Genomic DNA, 20,274 nt, shown 5'->3' with positions numbered 1-20,274 from the left:
TTAACCCTGGGGAGGCATGGGGGTGCTGTGATCCCCCATAGCCCCACCCCTCGGAGAGGATTCTTATAAAAGGCGGGGAGCCAGAGGGCTCGAGGCCAATGTGTGAGAAGCTTACCATTGAAGACTGAAGACCGGCAGAACAGGCCCTGGAACTCCCCTGGCTCGCTGTCCTTGTCAGGGCCGAGCAGGGCAAGTGGCGCGGCCCCAAGAGCTCCAGGACCGCTGCTCTTGTAAGAGCACGGCCTGGTTAGCTGGGTGCCGGGATCCGTGCTTGACCAGGGCCGGATCAGATAGCCTCCCCTAGCACTCATAGCGGAGGACTGGGAATAGGAGAAGTCAGGGGATAGTACTAGGGGTGTTTCCCATTGAGTACGGGTGAAGGCGCCGTTACCCCTTCAAGTAATGTTACCGCCTTTTGGTTAAATAAAAGAGTGTGCCTCAACTACGTCGTCTGTCTCCCTGATAACTCACTACACTTGTATAAGTGTAGTGTATCGTGTCGTGTATAGTGGAGTGGGTAGGTTAAACGTTGAGTTTTATAAGGGCACCACGGGGTGACCAGCCCCTCCACACCCAGCCCCACCCCTCCCACCCAGCCCCACCCTCCCCACCCAGCCCCTTCCCTCCTCCCCCAGCCCCTCCCCACCCTCCCCCAGCCCCTCCCCACCCTCCCCTCTCCACCCAGCCCCACCCCTCCCACCCCCACCCTCCCCTCCCCATGCACGACAGACAAATAATCCCTGGTGGGCAGTGTGGAACCTGTTGTTCCTACCGGTATAAAAGTGGGAAATATCTGAACCGGTCCTGGGCCTCCCCTTGGTCGACTCAACCTCAAATGGGTACCTGATGCAGTGTGTACACATCACCACGAGGGAGACAAATGCGGCTGGGCGTGGTGTTGGCCACCCACTCCCCTGTGTACTGTGCCAGTCCTCATTAGGCGCTCACTAACACCACTTGCCTCAAAAATCTGTTAAAGCTATGAGGGGGATCTTTGTCTTTGTACAGTGGCATTGGCTACATATAAACTGATGCTTTGAACGGAGTTTATAATACAGCACGGCCTATGTGTAACGCATCATATACCGTGTACACAACACCATGAAAGTGTGTGCCGTATAATACAGAGTAAAGGAGCATAGCCTGTGCACGTACTGCAGCGTTACTTTGAACTGAAACGTGGCATGGCCGTTATGTGTAGAACAGCATTTCTTGTGTATATGTAGTGGGTTCCCACGGAGACTGGAGACGTAGCTTAGAGGCAACACGGTTTATTTAAATCTTATAACATAAGCCCCTTTTACTCCCACTACTTGGGGAGGTATGGCCTCCGGGCTAACGTGCCCTATCACTGGGGCTACGGGCTCTGAGTCCTCCGACTAAGGGTGGCCTAGGGGAGGCTATGCTGACCCGACCCAGCCAAGGTGCGGGTCTCGACCACTGGTCCGTGCTCGGCCCCGCCGCTTAAAAGGACGTCGTGTCCCAGGGTCCCGGGGTCCCAGGGTCCCAGCCTAGCCGGTCTTCAGTCTTCAGAGCACTGCCTCAGGCCGTCCTGGAGTCCGTCTTTTATACCCACCTCGGGGACTCTCCACCCCCGGAAGAGGAGATGAGGGGGGAGACAGAGGAGGTATGGACGAAGGAGCAGGAAGATGAGATGGTGGTGCAGGTGGAGGAGACATTGGTGGAGAAGATGGTGGAGAAAGAGATGACAAGGAAAGAGGATCAGGTGATGATGATGCAGGAGGAGAAGAGGAAGCGAGGGAGTCTGGCCCGCATAGGGAGAACCATCCGTTCACTCCTCCGACGCGTGCTGCTGTGTGGTGGCCGGTCAACCACACAGTAGAGGTGGTGGTGGTTACGGATCGTTGTGAACCACAACCACTATCACCATACCCACCACACACACCCTGCACCCATTCACCCCCCTGTGATACCCACCACCCACCGCACACCGCACACCACACACACCCTGCACCCACCCACCCCATGATCCCACCCCCACCACATTCCACACAAAGGGTTAGGGGTTTAGAGGGTTAGGGATTTATAAAGTTAAGGGTTTAGAGGTTTCAGGTTATTTCAGGGATAAGGGGTTTAGAGGTTTAGGGATTTCGAGGGTTATAGGGTTTAGGGGTTGAGGGGATTCGAGAGTTAGGGGTTTAGAGGGTTAGGTGTTTAGAGGATTAGGCTATTTGGGGTACGGGGTTTTAGAGGGTTAGGGTTTTCAGGGTAAAGGGGTTTAAGGGTAAAAAAGTTTAGATGGTAAAGGGGTTTAAAGGGTTAGGGGTTTATAGGGTTTTGGGTTTACAGTGAGGGAAAAAAGTATTTGATCCCCTGATGATTTTGTATGTTTGCCCACTGACAAAGAAATGATCAGTCTATAATTTTAATGGTAGGTTTATTTGAACAGTGAAAGACAAAATAACAACAAAATCCAGAAAAACGCACGTCATAAATGTTATAACTTCATTTGCATTTTAATAATGGAAATAAGTATTTGACCCCTCTGCAAAACATGACTTAGTGCTTGGTAGCAAAATCCTTGTTGGCAATCAGAGGTCAGACGTTTCTTGTAGTTGGCCACCAGGTTTGCACACATCTCAGGAGGGATTTTGTCCCACTCCTATTTGCAGATATTCTCCAAGTCATTAAGGTTTCAAGGCTGACGTTTGGCAACTCAAACCTTCTGCTCCCTCCACAGATTTTCTATGGGATTAATGTTTGGAGACTGGATAGGCCAGTCCAGGACCTTAATGTGCTTCTTCTTGAGCCACTCCTTTGTTGCCTTGGCCGTGTGTTTTGGGTCACTGTCATGCTGGAATACCCATCCACGACCCATTTTCAATGCCCTGGCTGAGGGAAGGAGGTTCTCACCCAATATTTGACGGGACATGGCCCCGTCCATCGTCCCTTTGATGCGGTGAAGTTGTCCTGTCCCCTTAGCAGAAAAACACCCCCAAAGAATAATGTTTCCACCTCCATGTTTGACGGTGGGGATGGTGTTCTTGGGGTCATAGGCAGCATTCCTCCTCCTCCAAACATGGCGAGGAGTTGAGTTGATGCCAAAGAACTCCATTTTCGTCTCATCTGACCACAGCACCTTCACCCAGTTGTCCTCTGAATCATTCAGATGTTCATTGGCAAACTTCAGACGGGCATGTATATATGCTTTCTTGAGCAGGGGGACCTTGCGGGCGCTGCAGGATTTCAGTCCTTCACGGCATAGTGTGTTACCAACTGTTTTCTTGATGACTATGGTCCTAGCTGCCTTGAGATCATTGACAAGATCCTCCTGTGTAATTCTGGGCTGATTTCCTCACCGTTCTCCACGAGGTGAGATCTTGCATGGAGCCCCAGGCCAAGGGAGATTGACAGTTATTTTGTGTTTCTTCCATTTGCGAATAATCGCACCAACTGTTGTCACCTTCTCACCAAGCTGCTTGGCGATGGTCTTGTAGCCCATTCCAGCCTTGTGTAGGTCTACAATCTTGTCCCTGACATCCTTGGAGAGCTCTTTGGTCTTGGCCTTGGTGGAGAGTTTGGAATCTGATTGATTGATTGCTTCTGTGAACAGGTGTCTTTTATACAGGTAACAAGCTGAGATTAGGAGCACTCCCTTTAAGAGTGTGCTCCTAATCTCAGCTCGTTACCTGTATAAAAGACACCTGGGAGCCAGAAATCTTTCTGATTGAGAGGGGGTCAAATACTTATTTCCCTCATTAAATGCAAATCAAGCTATAACATTTTTGACATGCGTTTTTCTGGATTTTGTTGTTGTTATTCTGTCTCTCACTGTTCAAATAAACCTATTAAAATTATAGACTGATCATTTCTTTGTCAGTGGGCAAACGTACAAAATCAGCAGGGGATCAAATACTTTTTTTTTCCTCACTGTAAGGGTTTAGGTTAAGGGTTCAGTGGGTTAGAGGTTTGGGGTTTATGGGTTAGGATTTTAGAGGGTGATGGGTTTAGACCGTTATGGTTTTAAGGGTAAAGGGGTTTTGAGGGTTGGGTTTTAGAGGGTTACAGTTTAGAAGGATATGGGTTTAAAGGATTCTCGGTTTAGAGAATTAGGTGTTTAGATATTTTATGGGGTTTATTGTTAAAGGGGTAGTGGTTTAGAGGGTTAGGAGTTTATAAGGTTTAGGGGTTTAGAGGTATCGGGGTTTCAAGGGTTAGTGATTTACAGTGTTAGGGGTTTAGTGGTTTGAGAGTTGAGGGTTTAACACCTAGACTTTCACAACTAATATTGTCCATAATAAAGTTTTTTTTTGGGTTAGTCTCCAACACTAAATGGCACTTTTTGTTGATGTGACAAATTTTACTAATTGACTGTTTCGGGTGGTGGTTGGTTTAACGACATGTTTATATTTACATAATCTAACAAAAAAAAACCTTTATGGGTTTAGAGGGTTCCGGGTGTAGTGGATTATGTGTTTAGAGGGTTAGCATTTTAGGGGCATAGGTGTTTTAAGGGTTAGGCTTCTAGAGGGTTCGTTCTTTAGAGGGTTGGGGTTTAAATGTGTTAGGATTAGGTTACAGATTTAGGTTTTTAGAACGTTAGGGTTTTGAGGGTTAGGATTTTAGAGGTTGAGGATTTAGGAGGTTATGAGTTCAGAGGGTTAGGGGTCTAGAGGGTTAGTTCTTTAGAGGGTAGTGGTTTAGATTGGTTGGTATTTAGAATGTTAGGGATTTAGGGTTTTAGAAGGTTAGGGTTTCAAGGATTAGAGGGTTAGGGATTCAGAGGGTTTAGAGGGTTTGGTTTTTAATGGCTTAGACGGTTAGGGTTAAAAGAATAAGGGGTTTAGAGAGTGAGGGTTTTGGTGGGTTAGGGTTTTAACGGTAAAGGGGTTGAGGGTTAGGGGTATAGGAATTTAGAGGGTTAGGGGTTGAGATGGTTAGAGTTTTGGGGGTTTAGAGGTTAAGCTTTTAGAGGGCGAGGGGTTTAAAGATTAGGGTTGTAAGGGTAAAGGGGTTGAGAGGGTTAGCGGTTTAGATGGTTATGGATTTAGATAGTTAGGGGTTTAGAGGGTTTTAATTGTTCGAGGTTTAGTGGTTAAGGTCTCTGTGCGAGTCCAACATGTTTGTATGAGTCTATGGTAAGATAAAAAGAGTTCAGTTTAATTAGTATATTTCGAAACAATTTGTTTACCTTTCCTGTGATGTTTTTGTATTGTATATTTGTTGTTATTTTCTGACCCACCCGATTGGACGTCTGTGAAAACAGATCGTTATAGCTCATCAGATTCATCCAGTATAAATAAATATTCAAATTAAAAATCTATTGATCTCTGTGTGCGAATCTATGGATTTCTGTGTGAGTTTTTGGGCCTTTGAGTGTATGGATCTCTGTGTGAGGCTATGGGTCTCTGTGCATGTCTATCAGTCTCTGTGAGTATGGGGTCGCTGTGTGAGTCTGAGTGTTTGTAGGAATGTATGGGTCTCTGTTGGGGTCTATGGGTTTCTGGGTATGGTTGTTTGTGCGAGTCTTACATGCACAAATTTAACTTAAAAAGGCCATTGAGGGTTGCGGAATTCAAGTTGAATATTAAGTTCCTCGCAGTGCAAGCCAGCTCTCTAGTCGTGTCATTAAACATCCCCTTTAATTCTTTATAATAATAAAATAGACTTACTCCAGGAAAACCACACTGAGTCACAGTCGGGTCCTGAATAGTTTTTTTTTTTAAGTTTTCGACGAATGAATGATGAGTTCTTACACAAGTGGGGGAAACCGGAGCACCTGGAAAAAACCCGTGGGGCAGCACTTTAAACCGTATAGGCAAAGATGGCGATTATCCCACTTTCTGTACTGCCTTCTCCTGGCCAGCCAGCCAGGAGAAGGCACCTGGATGCCCACGGGAAGGGGGTTTCACAACATTCACTGTGTGATCCACTCACCCTTGCTGCCTTCCACTGCTGGATCACAGGCTTGCAACACCACCGCCTGGCGAATAATAGTAATAATTAAAAGTTTTATAGCGAGCACAAGAACGACTCAGAGGCATGAGGAACCACAGCCGTGCAGGAAGGAAGCCACGTGGTGAGCCAGTACCAACAATTGTCCAAGCTCTGCGGTCCTCTATGGAGGCATTATGCGCTAATTAATGACGAGTGTTTATACCAGTGGGGGAAACCGGAGTACCCGGAGAAAACCCATGCGTGCGAGGGTGAAACACTCTATCCCTGTACAGGTGAAGATGGCGATTAGTCCACTTGCTCTACTGCCTTCTCCTGGCGAGTCAGGTTATGGCACCTCGACACCCACGGGAAGGGGATTTGCCAACATCATTGTGCGGTGATTCACCAGCCCTCGCTACCTTCCACAGTGCTGGATTAGAGACGTGCAGTACCAACACCAGGTGGATGATAACAATAATAATAACTTTCTACTTCTAACTTGATAACAATAGGCGAAAAATAACAACAGGCAAATGATAACGACAGGCGAATGAGAACAGTAATTATTATTTCCACTTAGAACTTGATAACAATAATTATTTCTACTTTTAACATAATAACAATTATTTCTATACTGATAACGTGATTACAACAATAATAACAATTTCTACTTTAACTTAATAACAGGCGAATGATAACAGGCAAATGATAAAAACAGGCTCCACAAATCTGGCTGTTGCCTAATGAAGCTAGTTGTAATTACTGGCGAAACGTCGTACTCAGATTGTAAATGTTGTGGCTTGACTCTCCAACACACCGTGAGTTGTACTAGTTACAAATTGGCATGTTCTGCGTACGTGACAACCCTTACTAGTTGGCTGTGTCGGGTGGTGGTGGGTTTTAACGACACATTTATATATTTATGCGATCTAACCCAAAAAAGAAACCTCTTATTATTAGGTTTTTTCGGTAAAGTCACGTAGGTAAAACATTAAAATTAATAAAAGTAAAATAAATAAAAAATCACGACGTTTCGGAGGCAACACAAGCTTCCGTCTTCAGGTGGAACCGTCACAGCCACGACAGCTGTATCAAGTAAATGAGAAATTGCAGGAGCTACCACTCCGTTTATATAATGGTTGGAGAGGGGGGGGGAAGGGCCAAGTACAGCACACTTTTTAAATTCTTTATATTAAGTTCGCTTGCTTGCGTGCTTGCTTGCTTGCTTAGGACCGTGCAAATCTTTCGGTCGTTTTTTAACCCACTTCCCATGATCCAATCGAGCTGACATTTTCCACACAGACTCGTTGTGCCAGACAATTAATGTTCGTGAAAAAAAATTCCCAAAATTTTACACTTTTTAGGCAAAAAAATAATATTTTACATATATTCAAAAGAACTCATTCTTGGCTTTGGCTGAACGTCACAGTATAAGAGCCCAGAGCGTAACCCCTCCACAGGCCGTGGCGGAGTAGCGCAGTTGGTAGCGCCCTCGCTTCCCATGCCAAAGGTCGCGGGATCGATCCCCGCGTCCTCCACAGGCGAATATATTTTTAAATCCTTTATATTAAGTTCGCTGCCACACATATAAAGGATTTATAGTGAAAAACTTTGTTTTTACGGGTTATACTTATTATTAATATGGTAAGGTGAGGCTTAAGAGGGTGAGCCTTTGTTATGGAGAGGTACGGTTTGTGACTCAACCTGTGACAAGGAGACAACAACTAAACATGGTAAACCTGTAATAGTTGTCTGTCAAATAAGATTGGCCAAATAAGTGTAGTTAAATCTTTTTTGCATGGTTAATCACATCTTTCCAATGATTACTCAGTTTTGTAACCATCATCACGGTTGAAATTATGTCTGTGTTTGTATATTTGTATGGCTTCGTGTACAAACCTTTGATGGTAGCCAGGAGGTTTGCAGAGAACCTTGGTCTCGGAAAAGACAATTTCATGAGAGCCCACCGAGTTGTAGCAATGATCGGCAACGGCCGAAGAATCAGTTCTGCCGTGTTTCAGATCTGACTTGTGCTCGTGGACACGATCAGAAACATGACGTTTCGTTTCTCCAATGTAGCAATCACCACAAATGCAACTCAATTTGTAAACTCCAGGATACTGTAAGTCAGGAACGACATCCTTCACAGATGGAATCAGATCACGGATTTTATGCACTTCACTGAATCGGACTTGGATCTTATGTTTGTTTAGAATTTTGGAGATCTTTTTGGTCACGCCTGCTATGTATGGTAACGTGATAGTTTTGGTCGGAGTTTCATGTGGCTGTTTCTGTGTGGTGGGAGAAACAGCTTGGCGGATAGTGCGGTCAGAGTATCCGTTCATCCTGAGGGCCCGATGTACATGTCTTAATTCACCGGCCAGGTGGTGTTGGTCAGAAATGCCATGGGCTCTGTGGTATAGCGTTTTGATGAGAGAATTCTTTTGAGATGGGTGGTGGTGGGAATCCGGTTTCAAGTAGGAATCTGTGTGGATGGCTTTCCTGTAGACAGAATGTCCCAAGGATCCGTCAGGCCTCCTCTCAAACAGAATATCCAAGAATGGTAGTTTACCGTCTTTCTCCACTTCCATGGTGAATCTGATGGATGGGTGTCTAGAATTGATGTGGTCCAAGAAGTGGTTCAATGCTGGGAGGCCATGTGGCCAGATGACGAAAGTGTCATCCACATACCTCTTCCACAGAGAAGGACGCTGGGTGGATGTATGGATGGCGTCTGATTCAAACTTTTCCATGAACATGTTGGCTATAACTGGTGACAAGGGGGAGCCCATAGGGGTACCCTCATTCTGTTTGTAGAAGGTGCCATTCCGGGTAAAATAGGTGTTGGTGAGGCAATGCCTAACCAGCGCAGGTACATCAGAATTCAATCCATGTTGGACTAAGTCCTCAATTATTGTTAGGGTGTCCGGTACTGGGACTTTGGTGAACAAAGATACTACATCAAAGCTGACGAGGATGTCATCAGGAGATAGTACCATGTCCTTAACCATAGAGACTAATTGGGTTGAGTTGAGTACTGCCGAAGAGGTCTTGCCTGTGAAGGGGAGCAGAGTATCTGATAGAAAACGGGCTAGTTTGTACGTAGGAGAGTTTATCGTCGACACGATGGGTCGTAGCGGGGTGCCTTCTTTATGGATTTTGGGAAGACCATAGAGTCTGGGAGGTCTAGCCGCCGATGGTTTTAGAGGGACGTTTGCTTGGATCGATTAGGGAAGTCGAACTCGTGATGATACTGTTGGTTTTTGTCGTTAGGCTTTTAGTGGGATCGTTTTTAATTTTGGAGTAACTCCCATCATTAAGGTCCAGGATTTTGTTGTTGTATGAATCTTTATCCATGATGACCGTGCCTTGTCTGCCGAGAGGATGACTATATCATCTCTCTTTTTTAGGTCCGCGAGTTCAGAGCGTTCGTTTTTGCTGATGTTACTAGTGGGTTTCGTAGCATTCTTAAGAATAGTAGCTATTTCAGCTCTTGCTACATCTGCATGGATGTGTCCTATGCCTCTGAGGGCTACATCAATCTGAGAAACAGTATCATCACGAGTTCGACTTCCCTAATCGAACCAAGCAAACGTCCCTCTCTAAAACCATCGGCGGCTAGACCTCCCAGACTCTATGGTCTTCCCAAAATCCATAAAGAAGGCACGCCGCTACGACCCATCGTGTCGATGATAAACTCTCCTACGTACAAACTAGCCCGTTTTCTATCAGATACTCTGCTCCCCTTCACAGGCAAGACCTCTTCGGCAGTACTCAACTCAACCCAATTAGTCTCTATGGTTAAGGACATGGTACTATCTCCTGATGACATCCTCGTCAGCTTTGATGTAGTATCTTTGTTCACCAAAGTCCCAGTACCGGACACCCTAACAATAATTGAGGACTTAGTCCAACATGGATTGAATTCTGATGTACCTGCGCTGGTTAGGCATTGCCTCACCAACACCTATTTTACCTGGAATGGCACCTTCTACAAACAGAATGAGGGTACCCCTATGGGCTCCCCCTTGTCACCAGTTATAGCCAACATGTTCATGGGAAAGTTTGAATCAGACGCCATCCAGACATCCACCCTGCGTCCTTCCCTGTGGAAGAGGTATGTGGATGACACTTTCGTCATCTGGCCACATGGCCTCCCAGCATTGAACCACTTCTTGGACCACATCAATTCTAGACACCCATCCATCAGATTCACCATGGAAGTGGAGAAAGACGGTAAACTACCATTCTTGGATATTCTGTTTGAGAGGAGGCCTGACGGATCCTTGGGACATTCTGTCTACAGGAAAGCCACCCACACAGATTCCTACTTGAAACCGGATTCGCCCACCACCCATTTCAAAAGAATTCTCTCATCAAAACGCTATACCACAGAGCCCATGGCATTTCTGACCAACACCACCTGGCCGGTGAATTAAGACATGTACATCGGGCCCTCAGGATGAACGGATACTCTGACCGCATTATCTGCCAAGCTGTTTCTCCCACCACACAGAAACAGCCACATGAAACTCCGACCAAAACTATCACGTTACCATACATAGCATGCGTGACCAAAAAGATCTCCAAAATTCTAAACAAACATAAGATCCAAGTCCGATTCAGTACAGTGCATAAAATCCGTGATCTGATTCCATCTGTGAAGGATGTCGTTCCTGACTTACAGTATCCTGGAGTCTACAAATTGAGTTGCATTTGTGGTGATTGCTACATTGGAGAAACGAAACGTCATGTTTCTGATCGTGTCCGCGAGCACAAGTCAGATCTGAAACACGGCAGAACTGATTCTTCGGCCGTTGCCGATCATTGCTACAACTCGGTGGGCTCTCATGAAATTGTCTTTTCCGAGACCAAGGTTCTCTGCAAACCTCCTGGCTACCATCAAAGGTTTGTACACGAAGCCATACAAATATACAAACACAGACATAATTTCAACCGTGATGATGGTTACAAACTGAGTAATCATTGGAAAGATGTGATTAACCATGCAAAAAAGATTTAACTACACTTATTTGGCCAATCTTATTTGACAGACAACTATTGCAGGTTTACCATGTTTAGTTGTTGTCTCCTTGTCACAGGTTGAGTCACAAACCGTACCTCTCCATAACAAAGGCTCACCCTCTTAAGCCTCACCTTACCATATTAATAAAAAGTGTGCTGTACTTGCCCCCCCCCCTCTCCAACCATTATAAAAACGGAGTGGTAGCTCCTGCAATCTCTCATTTACTTGATACAGCTGTCGTGGCTGTGACGGTTCCACCTGAAGACGGAAGCTTGTGTTGCCTCCGAAACGTCGTGATTTTTATTTTATTTTACTTTTATTCATTTTAATGTTTTACCTACGTGACTTTACTGAAAAAAACCTTAGAATATGCAGTCACGAAAGCTTCAAATCTAAAAAAAAAGAAACCTCTATTATGTATGATATTGGTCGCGAAAGTCTACGTGTTAAACAAACCCGAAGGAATCAGAGGAAAATCGACGTGACCACGAGAGAAGATGCAAACTCCAAATATACAGACATCAGGGTTGGGGTCAAACCTACGAATTCCAATATACCAGTTTAACACGTCGGCTTTCGCGAGGGGTTTCCATCTCGCCACTGTGGCGCCTCATTATCTGACTCACCCAACCACTAAACTACAAAAGCCACCCACACACACACACTCACCCACTCACTCTGCCACCCACTCAACTGCTAACTCACTTGCTCATGCACACACACAGCCACTCAAGAACATACCTGTGCACCCACCTACACACCCACTCATTAACTCAACGACCCACCCACCAACCCACTCACTCACTCACTCTAGACTCCACTCACCCACCCACTCACCTATTCACTCCCCCACTCACACACCCACCCATCCACCCACCCACTCTCTAACTCAAACACTCACCCACCAACCCAACCACCCACTCAATCAATCACCCACCAACCACTCACCCACCCAATAAACGAAAACTGAACTATTTCTCGATTTAAAGCTTTCGTGACTGCAGGGATTCATCTTCTTGGTTCTTTCGGTAAAGTCACGTATTTTTATTTTTATTACTTCCCTTCTACGTGACTTTACCGAAAGAACCAAGAAGATGAACTATTTCTCATTGTACCAGCTAAGGCCCACAGAGCTATATAGATCTTTTTCAAAAGCGACCTTGTTACAAATTACAGGTAAACAAAGTGGCTTATCACATATACATGCATTGCAGCCAAATCCTCTGAATGCAAGTTTATTCTCAATGCAGAGGTAAAACCCCGAGGACCCGGAGAAAAATCCACGTGACCACAGGGAGAAGATGCAAACTCGAAATATACAGGCGGAAGGTCGGGATCAATTCCATGACCTCCTGTATACTATGCAAGGTAGTTACCATCTCACCACCGTGGCACCCCATTCTCTGACTCACTCACTCAAACACCACCCATTCACCTATTCACGCACACACTTACTCAAATACCCACCCTCTCACTCAATAACCCATCCACTCACTCATGAACCCACTGAAGCACTCACCCATACAAAAACCCACTCACCCACTCACTCACCGACTCACTCACCCATGAAATCGCACACCATCTTCTCAACCACTCAGCCAGCCACCCACTCAATCTCGTACCCACTAACCCTCTCACTTCCTCACCAACCTACCAACCCACCAGGGACGTGCGGTCAGGGAGGCAGTGCCTCACCTGTCATACCAATGACAATAGTTGTTACGAAAAGTAAAAAAAAGAGAATAATAAAATAAAATAAAAGATTTTTCCACTGATCTGTGTTATAAATGTCATTTCTGTAAGATTCCACTTTTATAGTTAAAATCGCCAAATTTGCGGAGCTCCGCTGCAAATACAGGAAGAGACGAGAGGTGAGGCAGCGACGAGCTCAGCCTCCCTGATTACGCAACCCCTCAGTTACTGGATGGAGCGCGGGCAATAAGTGCGTGCCTGTTACTATCACAGTATGTCACCAATGTAATGTTTGTAGACCCCTTCATTTCATGTCCTCGCCTTCCATACTCCAGGTAACTTATTTCACGTATGTGTATAAAGATATTTAGGCTCGCTGGTCTCGTCATGAAACTGCAATGAAAAAGCACCAGGGGAGGTAGCCATCACATTTGCCTCACTGAGGGGGATGCATCTAACACGCCCCCTCCGTGAGGCCACGTCCCCCTCAGTGTGTGAATCTGGCTCTGACACAAGCCAGTGCCTCCCCAGCCATTGACCTCACCACACGTCACTGCAACCCACCCACCCATCTACTCACTCAACCACCCACCCAGTCGATCATCCACCCACTAACACTCACCCACCCAACAACTCACTAACCACCCAGCACTCACTCACCGAGCCAGTCAATCTCTAACCCACAACTCACTTTTAAACTGACAATCTCAACTACAACTCACCCAGTCACTAACCCACTCACTCCCACATAACCATCTAACTCACATACTCACCCAGCCACTCACCTACTCACCCAGTCACATACACATCCACTCACCATGCCACCCACTCAATTTCTAACCCACCCACTCGCCCAACCACTCCCTCAGCAACTCACCCACTAACCACGTAATTATTCACCCACCCACCCATCACTCAACCACCCAATAATTCAACCACCAAAACATTCCACCACCCACTAACTCAACCACCCACTACCACCCACTAACTCAACCACCGAGCCACTCACCCACTCACCCACCCACCCACGCACTCACCCGCCCACTCACCAACACACTAAACTAAATCTAAATTGTGGTTATTTTACCAGGTAAGGCCGACAGAGCTAAACATCTTTTTCAGAAATGACCTGGTTAAAAATTATAGGTCAACGAAGTGGCTTATGACATGTATTGCAGCCAAATCCTATAAATGTTTGTTTGATTTTAAATGTGGAGGGAAATATACAGGTGTCAGGGTCGGGATCAAACCCACAACCTTCTGCATACCAGGCGAGGTAGTTAACATCTCGCCACCATGGCGCCCCACTGTCTGACTCTCCCACCCACTAACCCACACACTCACCCACTCATTCAATCACCCACTCACTCACTCAACTACTGAGCCATTCATACACTGACCCACTCACTAAGCCACCCACTCAATTTCTAACTCACACTCATGCACCCAACCACTCACTCACTCAGCGACTCACCTACGACGCATCAACCCATCCACTCACTCATCCACCCACGCACCCACCCACACACGCACGCACCACTCATCCACACAATAAACTAATATTTAATTGTTTTTCATTTTACTGGGTAAGGCCCTGAGCTATAGATATTTGTCGGAAGCCACCTCAGCACAAATGACAGTTCAATTAAGTGGCTTTTCACGTAGAATGTTATTTGCAACCAAATTATATAAATGCATGTTCAAATGTGGAGGGACAACCTGGAGAAAATTCTACACGACCACGGGGAGAACATAGAAACTCCAAATATCCAAGCGGAAGGGCTGGGATAAAATCCACAACCTCCTGTATACTGGGCGAGGTAGTTAACATCTCGGCACCATGGTGCCTCACTCTCCGACTCACCCACCCACTAACACACGAACTCACCTCCCATATTCACACACCCATCTACCCAAAAACTCAACCACCCACACATTCACGCAACAATGCACTCACCCACCCACTCACTTATTCACCCACCCACTAAACCATGCACCTGTCCACTCACCTATTTATCCACCCACTCACACACCCATTAAGCAACCCACCCACTTACCCTGCCACCCACTCAATCTCTAACCGACTCACTCACCCAGCCACGCAATCTCGAACCACCAATTCACTAATCCTCTCACCAACTCACCAACCCACCTCTCACCCACTCATGCGCTGACCCACCCACTCACTCACCTCAACCATTCACAAAACCCACCACCCACTCATTCACCCAAACCCACCACCCACTCAATCTCTAAACCCATTCACCCACCCACTCAGCCACCCACTAACTCACCCAACCACTCGTCTATTCACTCCCAAACAACACACCCACTCACGTCACCCATGGCTTACCCTATCACCCACCAATCTCTAACACACTCACTCACCTACTTCCTCGATCACTGACCCACACTCACAGACCCACCAGTTAATCACCCACTCTATATGTAGTCCTTACCTCTTCTGGTAATGTGAGATATTCTTTTACCAGGTAAGGCCCACTGATGGTTCAACAAAGTCGCTGTATACATTTATTGCACCCAATTCCTCTTATTACATGTTTCTACATGTGGAGTGAAATATACAGGCGTCAGGGTCGGGATCGAACCCACAACATTCTGTATAGTAGGCGAGGTAGTTACCATCTTGCCACCGTGGCGCTAAATTCTTTGACTCACCCACTCAAACTACTAAAGACACCCACTAACCGACTCACAAACCCACTCACCCTGCCACGCACTCAATTTCTAACCCACTCACTAAACCAATCATCCACGCACCCACCTGCAAATGCACTCACTAACTCACTCACCCAACAACCCACCCATTAACGCACCCACCCACTCCCTGACCAACTCACGCACCAACCCACCCACTCACACTATGACCTACTCCATATCTAACCCAACAACTCACTCACCCAGCCCCTCACCTACTAACCTAACCACCCACCAACTCACTCACCCACCTACGCACTCAAATACCCACTCACCTAACTGTAAACTAAATTTTGTTTTTTACAAGGCAAGGCCCACAGAGCTATACAGATCTTATTCAGAAGCAACGTGGCCACAAAAAACCCAGAGGTCTCGGAGAAAAATCCATGAACCACGAGGACAACATGCAAACTCCAAATATACAGGCATCAAGATCGAGACCGAACCCACAACCTCCTTTACAAAAGGTAAGGTAGTTAACATCTCGCCACCATGGGGCTCCACACTCTGACTCGCAGCCACCCACTAACCTACCCATTCAGCCACATACCCATTCAGCCACATACCCATTCAGCCACATACCCATTCAGCCACATACCCATTCAGCCACATACCCATTCAGCCACATACCCATTCAGCCACATACCATTCAGCCACATACCCATTCAGCCACATACCCATTCAGCCACATACCCATTCAGCCACATACCCACTCCACATACCCACTCAGCCACATACCCATTCAGCCACATACCCATTCAGCCACATACCCACTCAGCCACATACCCATTCAGCCACATACCCATTCAGCACACCACATACCCATTCAGCCACATACCCACTCAGCCACATACCCACTCAGCCACATACCCACTCAGCCACATACCCACTCAGCCACATACCCATTCAGCCACATACCCATTCAGCCACATACCCACTCAGCCACATACCCATTCAGCCACATACCATTCAGCCACATACCCATTCAGCCACATACCCATTCAGCCACATACCCATTCAGCCACATACCCACTCAGCCACATACCCACTCAGCCACATACCCACTCAGCCACATACCCACTCAGCCACATACCCATTCAGCCACATACCCACTCACTCAGCCACATACCCATTCAGCCACATACCCACTCACTCAGCCACATACCCACTCACTCAGCCACATACCCATTCAGCCACATACCCATTCAGCCACATACCCATTCAGCCACATACCCATTCAGCCACATACCCATTCAGCCACATACCCATTCAGCCACATACCCATTCAGCCACTACCCTTCAGCCCATACCCATTCAGCCACATACCCATTCAGCCACATACCCACTCAGCCACATACACACTCAGCCACATACCCATTCAGCCACATACCCATTCAGCCACATACCCATTCAGCCACATACCCTTCAGCCACATACCCACTCAGCCACATACCCACTCAGCCACATACCCACTCAGCCACATACCCATTCAGCCACATACCCATTCAGCCACATACCCACTCAGCCACATACCCATTCAGCCACATACCCATTCAGCCACATACCCACTCAGCCACATACCCATTCAGCCACATACCCATTCAGCCATATACCCACTCAGCCACATACCCACTCAGCCACATACCCACTCAGCCACATACCCATTCACTCAGCCACATACCCATTCACTCAGCCACATACCATTCACTCAGCCACATACCCATTCACTCAGCCACATACCCATTCAGCCACATACCCACTCAGCCACATACCCACTCAGCCACATACCACTCAGCCACATACCCATTCAGCCACATACCCATTCAGCCACATACCCATTCAGCCACATACCCATTCAGCCACATACCATTCAGCCACATACCCACTCAGCCACATACCCATTCAGCCACATACCCATTCAGCCACATACCCACTCAGCCACATACCCACTCAGCCACATACCCACTCAGCCACATACCCATTCAGCCACATACCCATTCAGCCACATACCCATTCAGCCACATACCCACTCAGCCACATACCCACTCAGCCACATACCCACTCAGCCACATACCCACTTAGCCACATACCCATTCAGCCACATACCCATTCAGCCACATACCCATTCAGCCATATACCCATTCAGCCACATACCCATTCAGCCACATACCCACTCAAAGACCCACACACCTTGCTAACCACTTACCTACGCACCCACCTACACACCCACTCACTGACTCACTCACTCAACAATTCATTCACCCATCCACTCACCATTTCACTCCCCCAATCATACACCCACCATCCACCCACTCATCTCTAACTCACACACTCACCAGTCCACCCACTCACCCAGCCACTTACCTACTCACCCACTCACCCTGCCACCTACTCGACCTGCAACAGACCTACCGACCCAACGAGGCACCTACCCCTAAACTAAACTACTTTTTATTTCCCCAGGTAAGGCCCATTGAGCTATATAAATCCTTTTCAGAATAGCTGTGAACAAATTATAGATAAACGAAGTGGCTTATCACATAGACATTTATTGCAGCCAAATATTCTAAACGCATGTTGATTCTAAATGCAGAGGGGAAAACCCGGAGGACCTGCAGCAAAATCCACGTGACCATGTGTAGAACATGCAAACTCCAAATATACAGGCGACAGGGTCAGGATCGAATCCACAACCTCCTGTATACCAGGCGAGGCAGTGCACGTCTCACCACCTTGGCGCCTCACTCTCTGACTTACCCATCCAATAACTCAAACACTAACTTACCCACTCAACCTCCCACATCAACTCACCCACCCACTCGCTGACCCCACTCAGTCAAAACTCACCCACCCACCAACCACTCACTCCGTTAACCACTTTCTCACCGACCCACTCACCCTACGACACTCACCAAGCTACACACTCACCTACCAACACACCCATTCACTCACTTGCTCACCCACCCACTTACTCACCCAACCACTAACTGACCAACTCACCACCACACTCACGAACAAAAAAGACACCACTACCATCGCTCACCCAACCCCTCACTCACCCACTTATGATCACCCACCCACCACTCACCGACCACCAACTCACTTCACCCACCAATACTCCCTCACCGAGCCACTAATCTCTAACCCACCCACTCACCCAACTTACCCACTCACCAAGCCACCCACTAAATCTCAAACCCACACTGATGCACTCACCCACCCGCCCACTCACCAACACCCTTAACTAAATCTAAAAAAAAAATCCCCAGGTAAGGCCCGCTGAGCTATATAGGTTGTTTTTAGAAGCAGGGTTTGGATCGAACCTACGAACTTAAAAATACCAGGCAAGGTAGTTAACAATTTGCCAACATGGCACTCCACTCTCTGACTCTCCCACCCACGATAACACACACTCAAACACCCACCCACTAACTCAACCATCCATTCATTCAACCACCGAGCCAAGCACACACTCACCCACTCACCAAGCCACCCACTCAATCTCTAGCCCACACTCACTCACCCCACCACTGACCTACTACCCATTAAACTATTCTTAGGTTTTTTCGGTAAAGTCACGTAGGTAAAAAAAATGTAAATTAATAAAAGTAAAATAAAACACCCATCAAACATCGCACTCACTCATCCACTCACCGACCCAGCCACTCCTTTGCACACTAAATGAAAATTACGCTTTTTTATTTTACCAGGTAAGGCACTCAGCTATATAGATATTTTTCAAAAACCATTTGACCACAAATATTCAACTCAATTAAGTGGCTTTTCACGTATAAAGTGATAGCAGCCAAATTCTATAATTGCATGTTTTTAAATGTGGAGGGAGAACCCGGAGCACCTGGAGAAAATTCCACGCGACCAGGCGTCAGGGTCGGGATCGAATTTACGACCTCCTGTATAAAGGCGAGGTAGTTAACAGCTCGCCACCACGGCACTCCACCCACTCACCCATTCAAAACCACCCACCAACCCACTCACAAACCCACTCACCCTGCCACCCACTCAATCTCTAATCCACTCACTCAACAATTTACTCACCCACTCACCTACTCAACTAATCACACCCCCACTCACACACCCACCCATTCACCCACTCATTCTCTAACCTACCCAGCAAATCACTCAATAACCCACCTACCCACTCACCCACCCAATAAACTAAATTAAACAATATTTTTTTTTTACCAGAAAAGGTTCAGATCAGAGGTACGGGTACCCGTTCCCTACCCGTACCCGTACCCTACCCGAAATGAGTGACAAACGGTTACTCACCAGTGACTCACGGCCTATCCGTACCCGTACCCGGCCGCCCAAGGTCGCAAACGGCTACCCGTACCGTACCCGGCCGGGTACAGGTAGCCGGGTATCGGGTAGGGTTCGGGTATCGGGTACCCGGTTGCGACCTCTGGTTCAGATAACTAAATTAATATTTTTCAGAAGTGACCTGGTTACAAATGATAGGTTAACGAAGTGGATTATCATGGAGACATTCATTGCAGCCACATCCTCTAAATGAATGTTGATTTTAAATATGGAGAGAAAACCTGGAGGACCCAGAGAAAAAATCCACACCACAGGGAGAACATGCCAACTCCAAATATACAGGTGGAAGGGATGGGATCGAATTCACAAAATCCTGTATACTAGGTGAGGTAGTTAACATGTCGCCACCGTGGTGCCCCACTCTTTGACTCACCCACCCACCCAATCACACACTAACAACTCACCTGCTCAACCTTCGATATTCACTCACCCACCCACTAACTGACTCACCCACCCACCCACTCACCCAACAATCTACTCACCCGCCCACTAACCTATTCACTCAACCCCTCACTCACCCACTCCCCCACACAATATCCAACTGACCTACCCACGCACTCACTCACACAGTCACTCACTAATTCACCCACCCACCACCC

General features: G+C 47.0%; 1 protein-coding gene across 1 annotated transcript; it reads left to right on the top strand.

The window, feature by feature from the left end:
* The first annotated feature begins 9,404 nt into the window (after positions 1 to 9,404).
* LOC121852290 lies at positions 9,405 to 10,337 on the top strand. The gene has a single exon (XM_042346389.1). It carries the CDS (start codon positions 9,405 to 9,407, stop codon positions 10,335 to 10,337), a length of 933 nt encoding a protein of 310 aa, XP_042202323.1.
* Positions 10,338 to 20,274: the final 9,937 nt, after the last annotated feature.

The sequence above is a fragment of the Callorhinchus milii genome, unplaced genomic scaffold, assembly GCF_018977255.1.
Source record: "Callorhinchus milii isolate IMCB2004 unplaced genomic scaffold, IMCB_Cmil_1.0 Scaffold696, whole genome shotgun sequence".
In the NCBI taxonomy this organism is placed as follows: Eukaryota; Metazoa; Chordata; class Chondrichthyes; order Chimaeriformes; family Callorhinchidae; genus Callorhinchus; species Callorhinchus milii.
Note: the sequence above shows the minus strand (reverse complement) of the source record. Positions and strands in the feature narration are given on the sequence as shown.